Consider the following 18,529-nt stretch of genomic DNA (forward strand, 5'->3'; position numbering starts at 1 on the left):
CTTTATATTTCTCTGCCCTCTCCATTTTCAGAAGCAGTAAATAACTAGTTAAAATGACAATGTTAATCTTCAAGAAATTGACATTACTGCTTTAAATGTGCTCTTCAGTTATAAATGTAAACCAAGCTATATTATCAGTTTAGATCAGGAGTGGGCAACTTATGGCCATCTTTGTGGCCTACAGTTCCCATCAGCCCTAACCAGCAAAGCCAATGGGGAGAGCTGATGGGAATTGTAGGCCAAAAGTGTTTAGAGAGCTACAATTTTTTCACTTCTGGCTTTGACTCCCCCCCACACACACACAAAAATGGCCACCTGTGCATCATAGGACACATTTTCTCTACCATTTCACTGACTGGTAGGCATCAAACATATCCTGGTCCTAGTCCCTGTAGAAATTATCAGATATTGCTTCAGGATTTGGCCCTTAGTCTTTGACCTTAATTGGGCGGGGGGCAGATGGACAACCCGTTTCCAGATGGACAACCCATAGTGCTACCAATCAAAAATGCACTGTGTAAGGATCCCAATGCATTGAGGCATTGCTGCTGCTCCAAATAAATAAATGGGGGAAGTAGTGAGAAAAGACGAGCGAGTCATAGTGTAAAGCCCTCTAAAATTCCGAGAATGAGGCAAGGCAGTAGCACAAGGCAAGCCTCATCTGAAAGCACCTCAGGTTTCACAAAAGAGCGTTGAAAAAGTAACTGTTGTTGGAGTTCATAGGGGTGACTTCTAGGTCTTTTCTACACGGAATTTATCACATGGTCCTCATTCACTACTCACAGCTGACTATGCATTCCTTAGATGGTGACATGACCCTCTAATTTTGTGTCTGGCGCTAACCACAACTTTCTGATAGTTTTGTGGTTGAATGGGGAAAAGGTAGGATTTCATTGTAAAAGTGAAAAAGATATTTCTTCTTGTGCATTTGCACTTGCCCACTATATTGCAGTGCCACCTAGAGGTTTCGTAGCAGTGGAGCAGGAAAATATTCTTCACCGATTGCCCCCTCTCAGGTCTGTGACAAACTGAAAGTATATACAGAAGATTAGCAATCTCATGTAGGAAGTCCCTGGTGTAAAACTGAAATCAAGCCATTATATGCATACCATGCATTGGAGCTGAAACATCTTTTGTTAAGGAAGAACACTGTTTTCTTCAATCATAGCGCAAGATCAGGTTATCAGGAATAAAAAGAATATAAGGTACAAAAGGATTGATAAAGTCGTGTGATGAAGAGAATGCAGTTAATAGCAGAGCAAGGAACAATTATTTATGTGGCATTCTTTAGCAGCATTTGAGCAAGGCTTGCTGAAGTTCTGCAAATTCCTTCCTGAAGCCCTTTCCTACTCCCATCCGTATCACTGTGAGCCTTTTTTTTTTCACATGAACAGTTGTGCATATTTATGCATATTTTCCAAATCTACATATTGTGTGCATCTTTGAAATCTATGCCTCCTTTTCCTACTGAGTAAAGCACATTTGTGTGCCTTTTTCAAGAGTATGCCTTTATTTCATGCACATTTCCCCATGCTTTTTACCATCTTCACCAGGGAGCTCACCAGGGAAGCACCATCAGTATGTGGCTACCTGGTTATGTCTGTCTGGATCTTCCCGGGCAGGTGAGACTGTGCAGGTGCTGAGCTTGGAATCTGTAATGGGCTGGAGCAGCAGCAACAAACTCAAGCTGATGAGGGACTGTGGGTACTTTCCTGTTTGGGATTAGGTGGATCATCCCAGAGTGCAGGACACCAATCAGCGGGCTCAAGTTACAGGAAGCCAGATGCCAGCTGAACATCGAGAAGATCTTCTTGACTGTTGGAGCAATATGCCAATGAAACCCATGACTTAGGGAGGTTGTGGGCTCTCCCCCACTGGAGGCATTCAAGGCACAGCTGGACAGCCCTCTGACAGGGGTGAATTAATTTGGCATTCTACACTGAGTGGGAGTTGGACCCAATGGCCTTATAGCCCCCTTCCAACTCTTCTGTTGCATGTTTCTCTGTATATCCCATTTCAGATGGGGATGCATCAGCTGCTTCAGGGCACTCCTTGGATCCAGCAGTATCCACTGGGACTCAGGGGGCCTTGGCAGCATGGAAAGCCTTTCCCCAGATTCAGCTGCTACAGCTCCTCCTGGACAGTCTGGCTGCAGGAATTCATGCTCTGCTGCTCTCCCCCCTGGACTGCTGCAATGCCTGGAAGACAAGCTCAGAACCTCAAATGGTGCAGAATTTGAACTGATGCAGCTGAAGTTGTAAAGAGTTACTTACATCAGGGACCTATTTGTTTGTGAGCACAGCTGAATGTGTTTCAGCTTCCCATAAAGCCTAAACAGCACGGCACACAAATGCCTCTTGGACATCTCACCATCTTCAGAGAAGGCTCTCCATGGAGTTGCTTTGCCAGCAGATGTGTGTAGTGCAGGATCTAAGCAGAGAACCTTTCTCTGTAGGGCCCCGCTGTCTCCGGAATGCCCTCCCCTCTGAAGACTGACTGGCACCAAAAGAAAACATACTTCTGTGCTCAGGCATTTTAAAAGGTATACTGGCTTGTTTGGTTTGCTCGGCTGTTCTCATGCATTTGATTTGTTTTCCTTGTCATGTTGTTGTATATATGACCTTGTATTATTGCGATGTGTTTTGCTTTTTATACTGCCCATCTGTCCAAGAAGGAAGTGCTGGGTTAAGAATACATTTCATAAATAATAAAACAGAAAAATAGGATACTTCATGAAGTATAGAATAGCTCTTAAATTTGTTGCCATGTAAGCAGTGGAAATGCTGCCACGCTGGTGGATTCAAAAACAGCTGGATCTGAGATATCCAGAAGAAGCTCAGTGAAATGATCTGCTGATTGTTAAGGATGGTTTAACAGATTGAAATAAACCTATCCAGTTATTTTAGGTAAAGAAATTGGGGAAATGCTAAGCTATGGATGAGCACTACTAGAAGATGTTAATCCACAGAAGGCTTCATATGAAGGGTAGTATGTGTGTTCTGAAGCATTTTCACAGTAAAAACCTATTTAATATTCCTTTGTTTTTATGCTGCTTTTCTAGCACCCTTCAGTCATTTTCTCAGGGCAGTTTACAAAACAAATATAACAATTAATATGTAAATGCAGATGACAAAGGCTGCAAGATTGTAAGAGCAACATAGATAATTTCAGCCTGATGCTAAAACATCAGTCTGCAAGTACCTTGAAGAAAAGACAGTGATGAACAGAAGCCAACACAGCTTTCTTAAGAATAAGTCATGGCAAACTAACTTAATCTCATTTTTTTATTGGGTAACCTCCCAAATGGATGGGAGAGATGTTGTGGACATAATTCATCTAGACTTTAGCAAAGCCTTTGTGAAAGTGCCCAATAACATCCCGAAAAACAAACTGGCAAAAAATGGACTCAACATAACTACTATTAGGTGGATCCACAGCTGGGTACAGTGTGCTCATCTATGGGGCCTCCTCAGCCTGGGGAGAGGTAACAAGAGGGGTGCCACAGGGCTCAGTCCTGGGACCGGTGCTCTTCAACAGCTTTATTAATGATCTGGATGAGGAAGGCCAGGGAATGATACTTAAATCTGCACATGACACAAAACTGGGCAGATTAGCTAACACCCTGGAAAACAAAAAGAGGATCCAGGGTGACCTAGACAAGCTAGAACACTAGGTGGAAAGCAACAGAATGAAATTCAGCAGGGACAAATGCCAAGTTCTCCTCCTAGGGGGAAAAACCAAATGCTTCACTACAAGATGGGGAATACTTGACTCAACGGCACTAAAAAAGAAAAAGACCCTGGAGTTGATGTGAACAAGCTAAATATAAGCCAGCAAAGTGATGCAGCTACAAAAAGGGCAAATGCTGTTTTGGGATGCATAAATAGAAGGATCACTTCCAAAACAAGAGAGGTACTAGTTCCCCTTTGCCCTGCACTAGTCAGACCTCACCTGGAATCCTGTGTTTAGTTCTGGGCACCCAAGTTTTAAAAACATGCAGAAAAGCTCGAAAGGATTCAGAGGAGAGCAAAACAGATGATCCAGGGTCTGGAAACTAAGCCCTACAATGAGAGACTGAGGGAGCTGGACATGTTCAACCTCGCGAAGAGTAGACTATGAGGGGATATGATAGCACTCTACAAGTACCTTACAAAGAGGAAGGAAAAGGCCTCTTCTCACTCACCCCTGAGTGTAGGACATGGAACAACCAGCTTAAAATGCAGCACACCAGATTCAGGCTGGACACCCGGAAAGTGTCCTCAGTGTCAGAGCAATGCAACAGTGGAACCAGCTGCCAAGAGTGGTCACAGGCTCTCCCACACTAGAGGCATTCAAGGCAAACTGGGCAGTCATCTAAGTGGGATGGGGTGACTTGGCATCCTGCACCAGCAGGGGGTTGGACCCCATGGCCTTTTTGGCCCCTTTTGACCCTACTATTCTATGAATCTATGTATCTTAGAAGCTGAGAAAATAATGCCTCTGCTGGTGTTGAAAGAACCGTAAGTTAGATGCCAGTGGGAGAATGCTCCACAGCTGGGGTGCCACCACCCCACCTGCCTCACCCTAGAAAAGTGAGGTACCTGCAGGCCATCCTCTACTGAAGAGCCTAATGCATGGTACCTAGGGAAAGAGGAAGTCCTTGGGTGCTGAGCCTTAGCTGGGAGATGATCTATCCCCAAATTCAGGTTGTGCCAGCTATTTGTGAAATATCCCAAAAGAAACTGCATTGGGAACTAGTTGAGGGCATACTCAAAATATGACGAAGAAATTAACTTGTGCTCAGTCCATATGAAGAAATCTTCAGCGTGTATCCTAAAATACATACTTGATCTTGTCCTCCATTCCCAAACACTTCTGATCTTACCATTTACATTCATCTTTACATGCTCAATCATTGCTGAGAAAGAATATATAAAAGTAGGAGTGAAAGGTTTATTTTAAAAAAGGTTTTGTTTACTTTGGTGCTGACTTTCTGGGTGTGTGTGTGTAGATTCTTTCCCTTGCCTTCTATCTTTTAGCCACATGGGGCTACATCCAAGAAAATGGCAGCACTCAGAATTTATTGCAAAAGATACTGCTGAGAGAGAGAGACAGACAAGAGATGGTGAAGTCCACCTTCTATGACATATAAAGACAAAAGGAAAGGTATAAATACCTTGTCATCTCCTGCTCCCTGTTTCAAAACGGAGACACAAACACTCAAAAGTCTGGTCTCTGACTAGCTTGCTGCATGGCGCCCACATAAAAACTAAGATAAACAGTTTATCAGGAGCAAATGCACAAATGCCGCTCCCAAGACACAAGTCTCCACCTTTCAGGGGGTGTGGGAGCGGACTTTGAATACCACGAGCTTTTTTGTTCTTCTTTTTAAGGCCGAAGCAAGAATGGACTGGTGCTTGGGGCAGTTATGTGAGGGCAGGCCAACAGATTCACGACTCGGATGCTTCCAAAGGAGTCTTTCCCTTTTCTGCAGCTCGCACATTTGTGCACCCCAGGGGCTCATGCCTGCATGTGCTGCGGGGCCCCTTCCGGAACTACATTCTGGAGTCTTCTGCCTCCTGCATGCCACAAACAGGGGCTAATCCCCAAAAATGGCCCAGAGGCTCAGGCTGCAGCCTATTTTAACCATGACGTGATGTAGCCTCCTCCATTCGGAGGTTCTGCTCATAATTCCCCCCTTACAGGAGTTAGCTAAGCTGGCCACCTAGACGTCACTGGAAAGGAGGAAATGCAACTGGGGGGAAAGGACCAAAGAGAACCCAGATTTGCCCAAGACACGCATGTGTGAAAACGTATGTGGAGAGGTGCAGTTAGAAACCACTACTACAGTTTGACCAGAAAAACAGTGCATCTGTATTTGCATGTAAAAGATTACACATCAATTAGAAATGCCATACATGGCTCCAAGGGGATTGGCTCGACTTTTAGGCAGAGTGAGACAGATGCCTCATGCAGCAGAACTGACTTGGGGTGCCATGAAAGGGGGAAAACAAAACAAGGCTGGGACTATTTTTCATCAATTGTGGCATTCTTCTTCAATCCCAGCATGGGGAGAGGTTCTTGTAGGTTTTTCTCCCTCTGGTGGTAAAATCATTTGATGGCCCTTGAGTTTTATGGACAGCGATTTGGAAAGAGGGGGCACAAACACACCTCATCCTTTGCCTCAGGTAGGAAAGCGGCTTGGGCCTGCCCTGCCCTGCCCTTTTCATCATGCCTGGATTGTTGAACAGGAACCAGAGGTCTGCATCTCCACTGCTCTACCACGTTTCTCTCCCTGCTGAAGCAAATGTGGAGTAATGGCAAATGAAAAGCAGACCAGCATATGAAGCCGTAGGCTGTGTGTTTTCTAGCACCTGGTTTTGAAATTTCACAGCAAGAACTCCTTGAAAGTCACTTGTGTCTGCGGCTCAAGAGTTGCCCTGTTTGCTGTTGATTTTGATTTCCTCAGTCTTCCCAGGATTTACTCAACTCCAGAGAATTCATCTTGAAGTTTAGTTTCAAAAGAATGTTGTATTTATAGGCCGTTTATCACGGCCGCTGCAGGTCCCCTGCCAACTCCATCCATCTCTGTCTACATTCTAAGGTGCGACTCTCACAAAAACTATTCTATCACTTTCGGCCGGTGACGTCCTCTACCGCTTACCCACCGATTAGTCAGCAGCCTCTTTCTCTCACACTCTGCATCTAGGGATTTTTATTTTGATAAAGGCAGGAGTGACATATTTCTTATCAGATCATACCCAAATGAAAAGCATTGGAAGGGCTTAAGAAAATAGGATAAAAGTTCACTGCGAGTTATTAGACGTTTGTTATTGTTTAATTCCTCCACGGAGTGTTGGAGCATGTCAAACCAGCCATGCTTACTTTCAAAGGAAGAAACGGAGGCAAGGAAAGGTTGAATGACATGCAAAAGCAGACAGAAAAGGGGAAGCCGAGTCTTGAAAAGATCAATGGCCAGATAGGTCTCAGAATGTCAATATTGACTCTGAACTCTGAAGATTTGGATTGGATTATCGAGTGACATTTTCAGCAAAATGTCTGGGGGCTCCAACTGGTATGCTCCCATTGATAAAATGAGAGGGCAGAAACTGTACTGCAGATGCCTGACTTCAAAATCAAAAGCATAACCCTAACACGCCTGCCATTTTGCTTTGTTTGCTTAAGAAACATCGCTTCTATGGCTGTTAGGCTGTCAAATCTATAAAAGTGGCGAAGAACAAATTGAATAACCTCATCCTATGCCATTCACCTCAGTCCTGCAAACATTCAATTGTACAAGCTGTTTACAAGTAAACAGTCAAGTGTGTCTAACATTGTATTTACTCAAGATAACCTAACATGGATTAGCTACCCCTTACCAACCTTATCCATCATGTTGGATGCATAACTACTAATGTGCCTTTTTTCATTTGATCACTGATTGCATTTTATGGTTTTACTGTATGTATTTCTCAAGGATCTGCCAGGCATCGTCTGAGGAGCGATCCAGGATTTCAGATTCTCAGATCTTAGTTGGAGGACAGCAATCTGATCTTGGAGTGGGGGACTGAGTCCCTGGAGCTGGTATGGGAAGTGTGCTGGCTGTTCTCTGCAGAGGGGCATTCCAGTGGGCTAGGAATAGAGACCGGGAGGGCTGGGATAGAGGTTCCCCATCCTTGGAAGGTTCCCCACACAGTCACCAGCTGCCAGAAAAGCCCATCAAGCAAACATACAGGGCAGGAGGTTGGGGAGATGAAGGTGGCATGTGCCACCTCTCCTGCCATACATAGCATGTTCATAGGCCTCCGAGTTCAGGGACTTACAAATGGTGGGACTGAACTTCAAATGGTCTTATATTTAGATATTTGGCCTAATGGCGAGCTGTTTGTGGCCGATTTCAGTCAGCCAGTGAGGTGTAGTGGTTAAGAGCGTGGGACTGGGACTCAGACGATCTGGGTTCTAGTCCCCGCTCAGCCATGGAGCCAACTGGGTGACTTTGGGCCAGTCACAGACTCTCAGTCCAACCTACCTCACAGGGTTGTTGTTGTGGGGATAAGATGGAGGAGGAGGAGATGTAAGCTGCCCTGAGCCCTTGGTAGGAAAAAGGCAGGATATAAATCCATAAACAAATAAATAAGTAAATAAATAAATAAATAAATATGCATGCTAACATGCAGTTTGTTTAGCTTTATATGCTACCCCACTCGCCATAGGCTCTCTGGGAGGGTGACATCATATCGTGCAAACATTACATACTGCTGGTGAGGAAATAGGTGCATTAATTCTGGCTTACTCCATGGCCAACAAGTTGGTTTGTTCACTTTGTTATTGGTTTGATGTGGAGCTACAAGTAGCAGGAATGACCTAAGAACTTGGAAGGTCAACATTAGGTGTGGTGGTGACTAGTTGCTCTCCTCACAAACTAGGGGCAATCAGTGTTTCACTCCAACTCTGGTCCCAAACCCCACCTGCCTGAACTTACCCCCCACCTGCCCCACACCATGCATGTAAGGCCCGTCTCAGTTCTGGGCATGCCAGCTGAGATTTCAGCCCCAGAGCAGCCGCCTTCAGACCTATAAGCACAGCATGTCTGCTGCATCATCAGCTCTTGTGCACTGAAGAAAAGCCAAATCTGTTAAAATAAAACCAGACTGGATTGTATTGATCTGTTGCAGAATATCTACAGAGCACCAAGGTACCAATTTATCATATATCATTTTATTTTTATTTTAAGGGAAAGCAAACAAAAACAAAATCACAGAAAGGACCAAGTATATATCAGCTGTGAAATTAAGAACACGCAACTTAACACAGAGACAATTTTATCATCTTGTGACAAGATCAATGGTGCGGGATCAAGGGAAAGAGAAATCCAGATCATCTCCATCCTGCGGCGTCTCTCCCAAGTATTTGATGTGGTGTACAAGGCCATGAGGAGCGCATACTATCACTTATGTAAGTAATAAAAGATTATCTAACACAGTAAAAAGTAACCATTTTCTCAGTCACCCTGCCAGGCATGCAATATGGGGTGACTTTTTCAGCAATGCCATGTGCCATACTCGTGTGTTAATCGATTATACTTTCACTTTTATAAATTTACATATCAAAGTTATCGCACTGTTTCTTAAATTACAGTTGAACCTCCGCATGTGCAGGAGTTTGGGGCACGGGACCACCACAAAAGTGGAAAAACCACGAATATCTTTAGCACCCTCCCCACCCCAAATCTTAGTTAATTCTGTTGACCGTACAGGTACTGGATTGCTTCTCCCTCTCTCTCTCTCTCTCTCTCTGTTAACCTACATTGTTGATAAGCAAACCTACCAGTTAATTGAAAAACATTTTTAAATTTAAAAATACCACTCACCGCATGCCTATGTGAGGACAGGCTAATATCCACTCCCACTTGAAAGAAACGTACCAAGACAAAGAGCGTCGCATCCCCAAACAGAGTGCAGAGTCCCCAGTTAGCATACTGAAACTTCTTACAAAATTTAACTTTTATACTAAATTTGTGTCTATATTAATAAATAAAATAGATGAATACATACATTTTATTCATTTATTTAGTTATGCATCTATGACTTACTAAATTTGTGTTGAAAAATATTTTATTGACTTCTGTGCTTGCCCAATACAATTTTATTTCATTCGATCCATGTAAGTTAAGAAATTAGACCTTGAAATAGAAAGGCCCAATTTCAAATATTTCACCTTTGTAAGCAATCTGAAGGGAAATAAAATAATGAAACAAGTGAAATAATGTTTCCAAGGAATTTTAACCCAGAATTCCTGATCACTTTAGCAGGTGAAATATTTGAAATGCTTAGGATGCAATGCTAAACACAAAAAAAATCGTTTAACTCACAACATAGCTGGCTTGGATTTTTTGGGACTTTTTTTCTGTCCAAACATGCATTAGATTGCACCCTTAGATAAGCATACTTCAGTAGCATACTTAGATTTATCTATATGAGTGATGACACATATAATAATTCTTGATCCAAAATGTGTTTTGCCTGTATCAATTACAATGTGCAAATTCATTATAAATGAAATTGGTGCTTGCTTGCTTGCTTGCTGTGTCTGTGTCTGTCTTCCTTCCTTCCTTCCTTTTTGGGACAAGCAGATAAAGTTCTCATATATTACACAGCCATAGAAATATTAACCAATATATGGATGCTGTTATCATGTCACTAATTCTTTCGATACAATCTAGACTGACTTCAAGAGATGCTTGAAAGGAATCATGTGAGCCGTCTTCTCTAAAGAGAGCGGAGGCTCTATTAAACTTTAACAGGAGCAAGTCTGGTTCCCTGCTCCACGTTTTGTTGACTATCTTATGCAAGCAAAGGGAAAGTGCATTCTTATATATGCTATTCACAATGGTGCATAACTGGGTCATGGTGGGAGCCACAGACCTGGTTTGTACAATTGGACCACCCATGGTAGGTAACTCGCCACAGTGGGTTGTGTCAGCTGAAGCCAGACTGCTTTTTGCAGGGATGCTCATGCTTCAGCAACATGCCATGCTACCTTGACTCACCCTGGCTTGTTCTAGCAATCGCTGGGCCACAATGGGTTGCCACATTTTCTGAACCAAGGAAAGCACTTTCATGATGGTGGCTGGGGCCTGGCTAGTGAGCTGCTAGGCAAGAGCAGACCCCCCCCCCCCGGTTCTGCCCCCACCAGTGCGTGTGACAGCCCCTGCACATTTGCCACGCCAAAGTAGCACCAAGCAATTGCCACTGGTTCACCTCCCTCTCCCTCTCCATCTCCCTCTCTGGCAACAGCAAGGGCTCTGAGGAGGCGGCACCAAACATGCCGGAGCCACCATCTCCCTTTCTGGAATAGCTGAAGACTCAGGGAAGTGTTAAAGAAGTGGAGGATGCTGGTGTTCTCCATCCAACACTTAAAAGTGACAGGATCACGTTGCCAAGGGGAAGATACTGCCCCCCCCCACTCTTTTGCTGCTCCCGCCACCTTTTTCAGGTACGTTTTCATTCACAATTGGACAATCAGTCCCTGGCGATTGTGCACTAATTGTGCAATCTTACCTGTTAGTTTCAATATACATTAACCACACCATTTTGCTGCTGTGCTTTTGTCAGCTGAATCATACATGCACACTGATCGGGCAAGAGTACGTGCATCGGACAGCTGGAACAGTACACTTGGCACACTTGTAAATGAACAGTGAAAATAATAATGCTAAAAAACACATCTGTGCGATTTTCTGGAGCCACAAAGTAAGTAAGTAAGGAAGTAAGTAAGTAAATAAATAAATAAATATGATGCACATGGTTATGATGGGTGAAAAACTGTTTTATGGGAGCTTTTTTGTTTGTTGATCAGTCAACACCAGAGTCACAGAAACTACGTGATTTTTTTTTTAAATCGCATAGACACATGGATGACACTTCATTGAGAAAACATATGAACGGGTTCACAGTACAACATGTGTGCAATTAAAGGAAAATCTTTCAAGTATGACGATTGTAAAGTTTTACAATTCCCTCCACATCGTGGGCAATTAATTGTGTTCTGTGTTTGGGCTACATTCACATAGTCTTTAAAACAGGGCTTGCTGCAACTATAAAACCCACCATCCTGGTAAAAGCCACATAATGGTTGGATCCAGAATTAGTCAGTGCTAATGACTGACTGAGAGCCAGTGTGGTGTTGAGAGCATTGGACTGGGGACCAGGTTCTAGTCCCCACTCAGTCATGAAGCGCACTGGGTAACTCTGGGCCAGTCATCTACCTCACAGGGTTGTTGTGAGGATAAAATGGCACTATGTAAGCTCTCCTGGCATCCTTACAAGGAAAAAATAGGATGTGAATGCAGACAAAGACGAAGAGGAAGGGGAAGTAGAAGAGTCATGGTCACAGCAGACACAGAAATCAATGAAGTGTAAGACAGGTATGCATCTTAAGTGACATCTTAAGTGTCACTGATTTCAATGGCTCTGTTCTAAGGGTGGCTAAATCTGGATCCAACTTGTCTCTTTGTTACAGAATGAGAAGCATAAGCTCATCACTGCCTACTGATAGTGTTCCCTATTATAACTTTCCAGAAGCTACATTTAGGAGATAGCACTACCAAGCAGCCAGGGACAAAGTGCTGGGAGAGATTTAATAAAACACTGTAACAAAACATTGTGAGAATAGAGGAGCGGCCTCTGATGAGCTCCTCCTACCTCCTGCTCCAAAGCACCTGGACTGGAAGTGAAAAGGAAAGCCCTTGTAAATTTATTTACAACTGGAAAACTGGAACTGTCTGTCACAAAATTGCACACACCCTACACCCTCCTGGGCGTTTTTCTTATATATGGAGAGCTTGCGGGTGGAGGGGATGTATCAAATTTTCCAGATGCATTATCTGTGTTCCTCTATCCCTTTCATTTACTCCTAAAATTCTGGAAGAGATGTTTTCAAATTCTGTTTGAGATGTTTTCAAAGACACCAGTCTCACTTTGGATAAACACTGATTGCTTACAAAATGGCCCAGTTTGGTTCTGCATTTGTCCAAAGGGAAACCCTGGCGCTGGCGCTGGCATTTCCCACATTGTAGGAACCCCCAGAACCTGCCATAGATATTCCATTAATGCTGAAGCGAGGTCAGATCTTCAGAATCCAGAATAGATTCCACTGAGCGGCCTGGAAGATTCATGGCAGGGGGCAGGGATCCAAATGAAAAGTCTGGAATGGTCTAACCTTTTCTGGAACAGAAAGGAGTTTTCTACCCAGCCCATGTTTTTCCTGAATGCATACCTTGTTTTAACCTCTTGGGATGGCATTCAATGTTAATCTAACTTAAAACTCAGTCACTGCAATGAGTCTACTCTAAGTTGAACTAACACTGGATACAGTGCATAGTATTTCAGTGTTTGTTTGTTACAAGCCTTCATACTAGTTAGAGAAGGAGTTGTAAAACAGATGTAGGCAATTTGTTCGTTCAGAAGGTTTGGCCTACAGTTCCCGTCAACTCTAGTCACAATAGACAATGGTGAGGGATGATAGGAACTGTAACCCCTCCAGATGTTTTTACCTACAAATTTCCCATCCCTCCTGCAAGAACATTGCTTTATCTGTCCCTCTCTGGCAGGCAAGTATCTCGACTGCATCCTAGGATGGCTGATTTTCCCCAGAAACTGAGAAAAAGTACATTCTAAAAAGTACATTCAAAAATGGTGAACATCTCCTCCCATTACCTTCCCATTGCTGCTTCATGGTGGAACAAGGATTTCAACCTGGGCTAGCCTTTATCTAAACCCAGCACCTTACAGTACAATCCTATACATGTATACTCAGAAGTAAACCTAACTGAATTCAATGGGATTGCAGCCTTGGGCACTTACCTTTCTGCCACCGTTTTGGTACGTGGTGTTTTTCAGAGTACAAGAGACAGGTCCCTGCCCCAAAGAGCTTGCACTCTAAAATGCCACATGGGGAAACAACAAAGGAAGGGGAAGGAAGTGGGGTGGGGGGACAGGGAGTATGGAGAAACAGGAGAACAGGTCATTGCTGCAGATACCTATTAGGGTTGGCTACTGCCTTTGTTGCCGTAAGGAAGCCGTACGCAATGTGATGCTTCTCAGATGGTTTGAATACAGCTCCTATCATCCCTGATGACGCCATTATGGCTGGGGCTGATAGACGTTTTGAGTCCAAGCCATCCAGAAGACACTGCATTGGGGAAGCTGCAATAAGACTTGGAAACAGGCATTGCAGAGTGAAGAGCTTCAAGAAGAGCACCTTGGAGGGGCGGACAGCTCTTCCTCCCTACTGTGTTCCCAGAGACTCCTCCAAGCCTGGGGCAGTAAGAGAGGAAGGGCAGTGGGGCTGTAGGGGGCAGGTGGGAGAGTTTGAGCAGGAGCAGCGCTGGCACAGAAAGGGTCCCAGGCAGGGAAGTTTCAGGATGCGAGAGCTGAGAGAGAAGGAGCTGAGCATGACCACGAGGGGGTGAAGGCAAGGGCAGCACGCTGATGATGCATCCCAGAGCAGACAGAAATTTGAGGAGGAGTTCCAGGCAATAAACGGAAGGTAAAATCAAGATAAATATAAATGATTTCTCTGCATCACATCAGTTAAAGCTGAGCAACCCTTCCTGAAGGCATCAGTGAATGGAAGAAACAGTGGATGGCAGGGCTGAACAACCTGGCACCTTCCCAGTTTTGGACTACAGCCCCTTTCAGCTCCAGCCAGCATGGCCAGTGGCCACGGATGAGGGGAGCAGCAGTGCAAACCATCTCTGGCACCCCAGGCTGCTTATCTCTGATTTAAGGGAACTGGGAGCTCTCCTTCCATGCCAGTTGGAGGAAAGAGTGTACAGGCATGGTTCTAAGATGCTTCCTGCAAAAAAGCACTGTGTGCCTGGGTGTGAATGATTGCATTGTTGGCCTTCGAAGAAAATGAGAACTGTGTGGGAACAAAGCATGATGGGCGAGCTCCATTCAGGCCTCCTGATAGTTTGTGTAACAACCTCGTTCCTTCTCCATGCCTGGAATATTAAACACGAAATCCTGTCGGACACAGGAGAGCGGCGTGCAAGCAAGCGCCAGCAGAGGGCGCTCTGCTCCAGCTTGAATTAGCATTAGCCAGCAATTTCACGCTTGGGGAGAGGAGGCGTCTGCAGAGAACTTCTCGGGCCGGGAGCCAACAAGAGCGCTTATGAATTACATCACGGGCTCATGTGTGGAGCCGCGCAAATAAATGCAGCAGCCACCAGGTAGCAGGGCAATAAGAAAAAAAGCAAGAGGAGGGGAAAGAGTTTGAGGGGGGGCGAGTGCAAAGAGAGCGAGCGCGCGAGAGAGAAGCAAGCAGCCAGGACGACGCACGTGGAGCACCTAGATGCTTTGCAAGGTTGCCGAGATCTCCTGCCTCCGGAACTGAACTCCTGCTCGAGAGGGTGGGAGGGAGCGAATCTCCAACGCCGTCTTGCAACTTTTTGCTCAGCCGGGGTGGCTGGGAATGAATGCCCAAGGGCGGCGGCGGAGCTAACGAAGACCGGGCACTGCCGGCTGCAAGAAGGCCACAGGCGAGCCGTCCGCGCCGAGCATCCCCGTTGAAGCCACGCGTGAAGGGCGCGCTTGCGGCGGGACGCAGAGGGACCCTCGCCCCCCTTGGTGGATGGCTCGGAGGTTGTGGGACCTGAGCTCCGCAGTGGGACTTTGCTAGTGAAGGGATCGCCTTCGCCTGCCCCCCTCCTCGCCTTCGTTTTCTTTTAAGGAGAGCTGCCTGCACAGAGCGAGTCGTAGGTTTCCATAGTGATGGGGCAGAAAGTGCAGGAAATTTAAAGGCGCTGGATCCTCGCGAAGCAGACACACTGGTGCCAGCGTGCGTGGCGGCGGCTGATGCTGGCGGTGGTGCTGCAGGCTGCAGAGAAACGGCAACTGGAGGGGAACTTTGCGGAGGCTTGTGCAGAGCGACGGAAGAACATCCGCAAGCCCCGGAGACGGGAGGCGTGATCGCGCCCAGCTAAGGAGGCGTCCGAGCTCTCCGCACGGGGTGGGTTTTAATTGATTCTATGCTTTTTGTTTTGTTGCATCCTCGCCAGACACGAGGAGAGGCTTTTGCAGCAAGGCAGCGGCTGCTCCAGGTGAATCCCGAGCGGCGCATCTAGGGGGTAGCGGGGGCCGATCCCGCCGCGCCTTGCTTGGATACCCCGACGCCTTCGTCTCCTTCCCCGCGCAAGCGTCTCCGATGCATTTGCTCGGGCCCACTTCTGGGTGAACCCTGCCCCCTTTTTCCCCCTTCCCCTCCGCCTGTCCGAGGATGGATCAGCCCCAGTGGTTGGTGACTATTTACGCGTTGGTGGTTCTCCTGGGTCTCCGGCTGGAACAGGGCGCTTGCCAGCACTATCTGCACATCCGCCCGGCCCCGAGCGACAACTTGCCCCTGGTGGATCTAATCGAGCACCCGGATCCTATCTTCGACCCCAAGGAGAAGGACCTGAACGACACGCTGCTGCGGAACCTGCTGGGCACCCATTTCGACCCGAATTTCATGGCGGCCTCGCTGCCGGACGATCGCCTCGGCGGGGACGACCTGGCCGAGCTGGACTTGCTGCTGCGGCAGCGGCCGTCGGGGGCCATGCCCAGCGACATCAAGAGCCTGGAGTTCTACGACGGGGGCCTCCAGGCCAGCAAGAAGCACCGGCTGAGCAAGAAGCTGCGCCGGAAGCTGCAGCTGTGGCTGTGGTCCCAGACCTTCTGCCCGGTGCTCTACACGTGGAACGACCTCGGCAGCCGCTTCTGGCCGCGCTACGTGAAAGTGGGCAGCTGCTTCAGCAAGCGGTCGTGCTCCGTCCCGGAAGGCATGGTGTGCAAGCCCGCCAAGTCGGTGCATCTGACCATCCTGAGGTGGAGGTGCCAGCGCCGCGGCGGGCAGCGCTGCACGTGGATCCCCATCCAGTACCCCATCATCGCCGAGTGCAAATGCTCCTGCTAGGAGGGGGCAGGGGGAAGGGAGCGGCTGCCGCTCCACGTGCACTTCACTCCCAGCGCCGCCGCCGCCCGAAAGACAGACCGCTGCAAACAGAATTAAGTCGTGCGCCCCCCCTTTTCCCGCCCCCCCCCATAATAAGCCCAGACTGCGGCGGACTTTGCTAGGCTCGAAAACGCGGGCGCTTCGGCTTCTGGGGTTGACCGTTGCACTGCGCAGCGCTAGGTCGGACTGTACCTTGTTGTGCCTGCGGCGGGTGCGTCCGGACTGAGAGAGGGCGTGTGCGCGGAGAGAGAACACAGGCAGCCCAGCCCGCCACCCCCGTTTGAATCGCGCATGGAAAAGGTCAGTGTTAACGCCGTGAACGCATCCTCGCCTACTGTATCTTTAAGAGCGCTCGCCTTGATCGTCGCTCTGAAGGCGTCGTCTTCCGCCCGCCCCTCCTCCCTTTAATTTATATTCCAGAGAGAAGCGTTTGGGGAATGGCAAAACAAACGACCCCCCAAGAAAACTTCGCTTTTTTCTTAGATTTTTTTTTTTTGGCGAAGTCTTTTTTTTTAAAGAACGTGAACTTTTGTTAAGAAAAGAAACATTTTATAAATATATATATATGTATGTACAAATATATATATATATATAAAATATATTTTCCATTGTTCGGAAAATGTATGAATGAGTCACGTGTGGATTTTTTTCATGGACGTCAAGATATGGTTATAATAAAAGCTTAGGAGACGGTGTTATTGTATATAGTGAACTTTTTAAATGTCTTTAATCTTCTGTAAATGGAAGAGGGTCTTTTATTTATTCTTTATATTCATTCCCTTGTAGTCGAAAGTTCAGTTCAGAATTAAAGTCAACCACTAAAACTCGAGCCCCGTGGATTCTGTTCGGTGCGGGGCTGCGGACGGGGGGAGGGAGGCTGGCTGCGCAAAGGGGCGGCGTCGAGCCGCCGGGAGGGAGCTGGCGGCGCTTCGCGAGCCCCCTTCGCCTTGCTCCTGCTCGGTGACCCTTCGGGGGCCGCTCGGGCCCGTCCTCATCGCGCTGCATCATCCACGTGGACGCGGAAGCCAGCCCCACCGGCGGATCGATTGCTGCGGCGGATCGATTGCCGAGCAAGTGTGTGCGGGAGACCCGCGCCGCGCGTCTTGGAGCGAGCCAGGTGGGGCGGGCGGCGGGGGGGATTAGGAGGGAAGGGCGAGAGGCGGCGGGACTGGCCGGTGACTTTGCTTTCTCATGCCGCTTCCTCGCTTCGCTTCTCGCTTCTTCCCCGGCCCCGGACTTGGCTGTCACCCATTCTGGAAGAAGGCGCAGGGCAGATGCCTTAGGAGCAGGAGCGCGGGGGGGGGAGGGGGTCGAGAGGCGGAATGGTTGCCGCTTTGACATCTCATTTACAAGGAGACACGTGTCTCTGACACCTACCATTGTGGTCGCGCCTTGCTGAAACCTGACCCCCGACGACGCGTCGTCGAGCGCTTGCTGGAGACCATCGCCTATCCGGGGCCGAAGCGAGCCAGCGCCCCTTTCGGCCTATCCGCCCCCTTTCGCTTAACCCTTTGCTTCCCGGGGGAAAAGACACGCTAGCAAAGCGCGGCCCCGCAACTTCGCTCATCACCTTGAGCTGCTGCCTCAGCCCGCTCAGCCCCGCCGCTTGCCGGAGCTTGGACCGCGAAAGGTGATGGAGAAGACGCCTGCCCCACCTCTCCCCTCCCCTTCGCTGTGCTGGCTGCGGTATGTGGGCGGCCTGTCGCTGGCAGCAGTGGCGGCGCTGTACGGAAAGAGGGACGGGCACTTTCACACCGAAGAAGGCAAGATCTGCTTATCCAGATCAAGCCACCCGGCGGCCGTGCCATTCGGGCAGCGGAAAGACGCGGGTGCAACAAGGACACGTCTTGCCTCTTTAACACTCCTGCACCTTAAGGGAGGCAGGGCAGGCACACCCCCTGCTCACCTTCATGCTCCTTATTGCGAGTGGAGATTTCCTAGTGGTGGAGATTTCTTCCTAGTTTCAAGTGGCTTCAAGAACAAAATCCTTGTGAGAGCTTTGAGCTCTGGAACAGAACCATGAGAAGAACAGAAGTGACAGCGCTGCCTTGCAGGC

The 18,529-nt window shown here is 47.5% G+C and overlaps 1 protein-coding gene across 1 annotated transcript; it reads left to right on the forward strand.

Annotated features, from left to right (window-relative positions):
• The first annotated feature begins 15,759 nt into the window (after positions 1–15,759).
• NOG (noggin) lies at positions 15,760–16,434 on the forward strand. The gene has a single exon (XM_044422121.1). It carries the CDS (start codon positions 15,760–15,762, stop codon positions 16,432–16,434), a length of 675 nt encoding a protein of 224 aa, XP_044278056.1.
• Positions 16,435–18,529: the final 2,095 nt, after the last annotated feature.

This window comes from Varanus komodoensis, unplaced genomic scaffold, assembly GCF_004798865.1.
Source record: "Varanus komodoensis strain SLA01 unplaced genomic scaffold, ASM479886v1 scaffold12, whole genome shotgun sequence".
Taxonomy (NCBI): domain Eukaryota; kingdom Metazoa; phylum Chordata; class Lepidosauria; order Squamata; family Varanidae; genus Varanus; species Varanus komodoensis.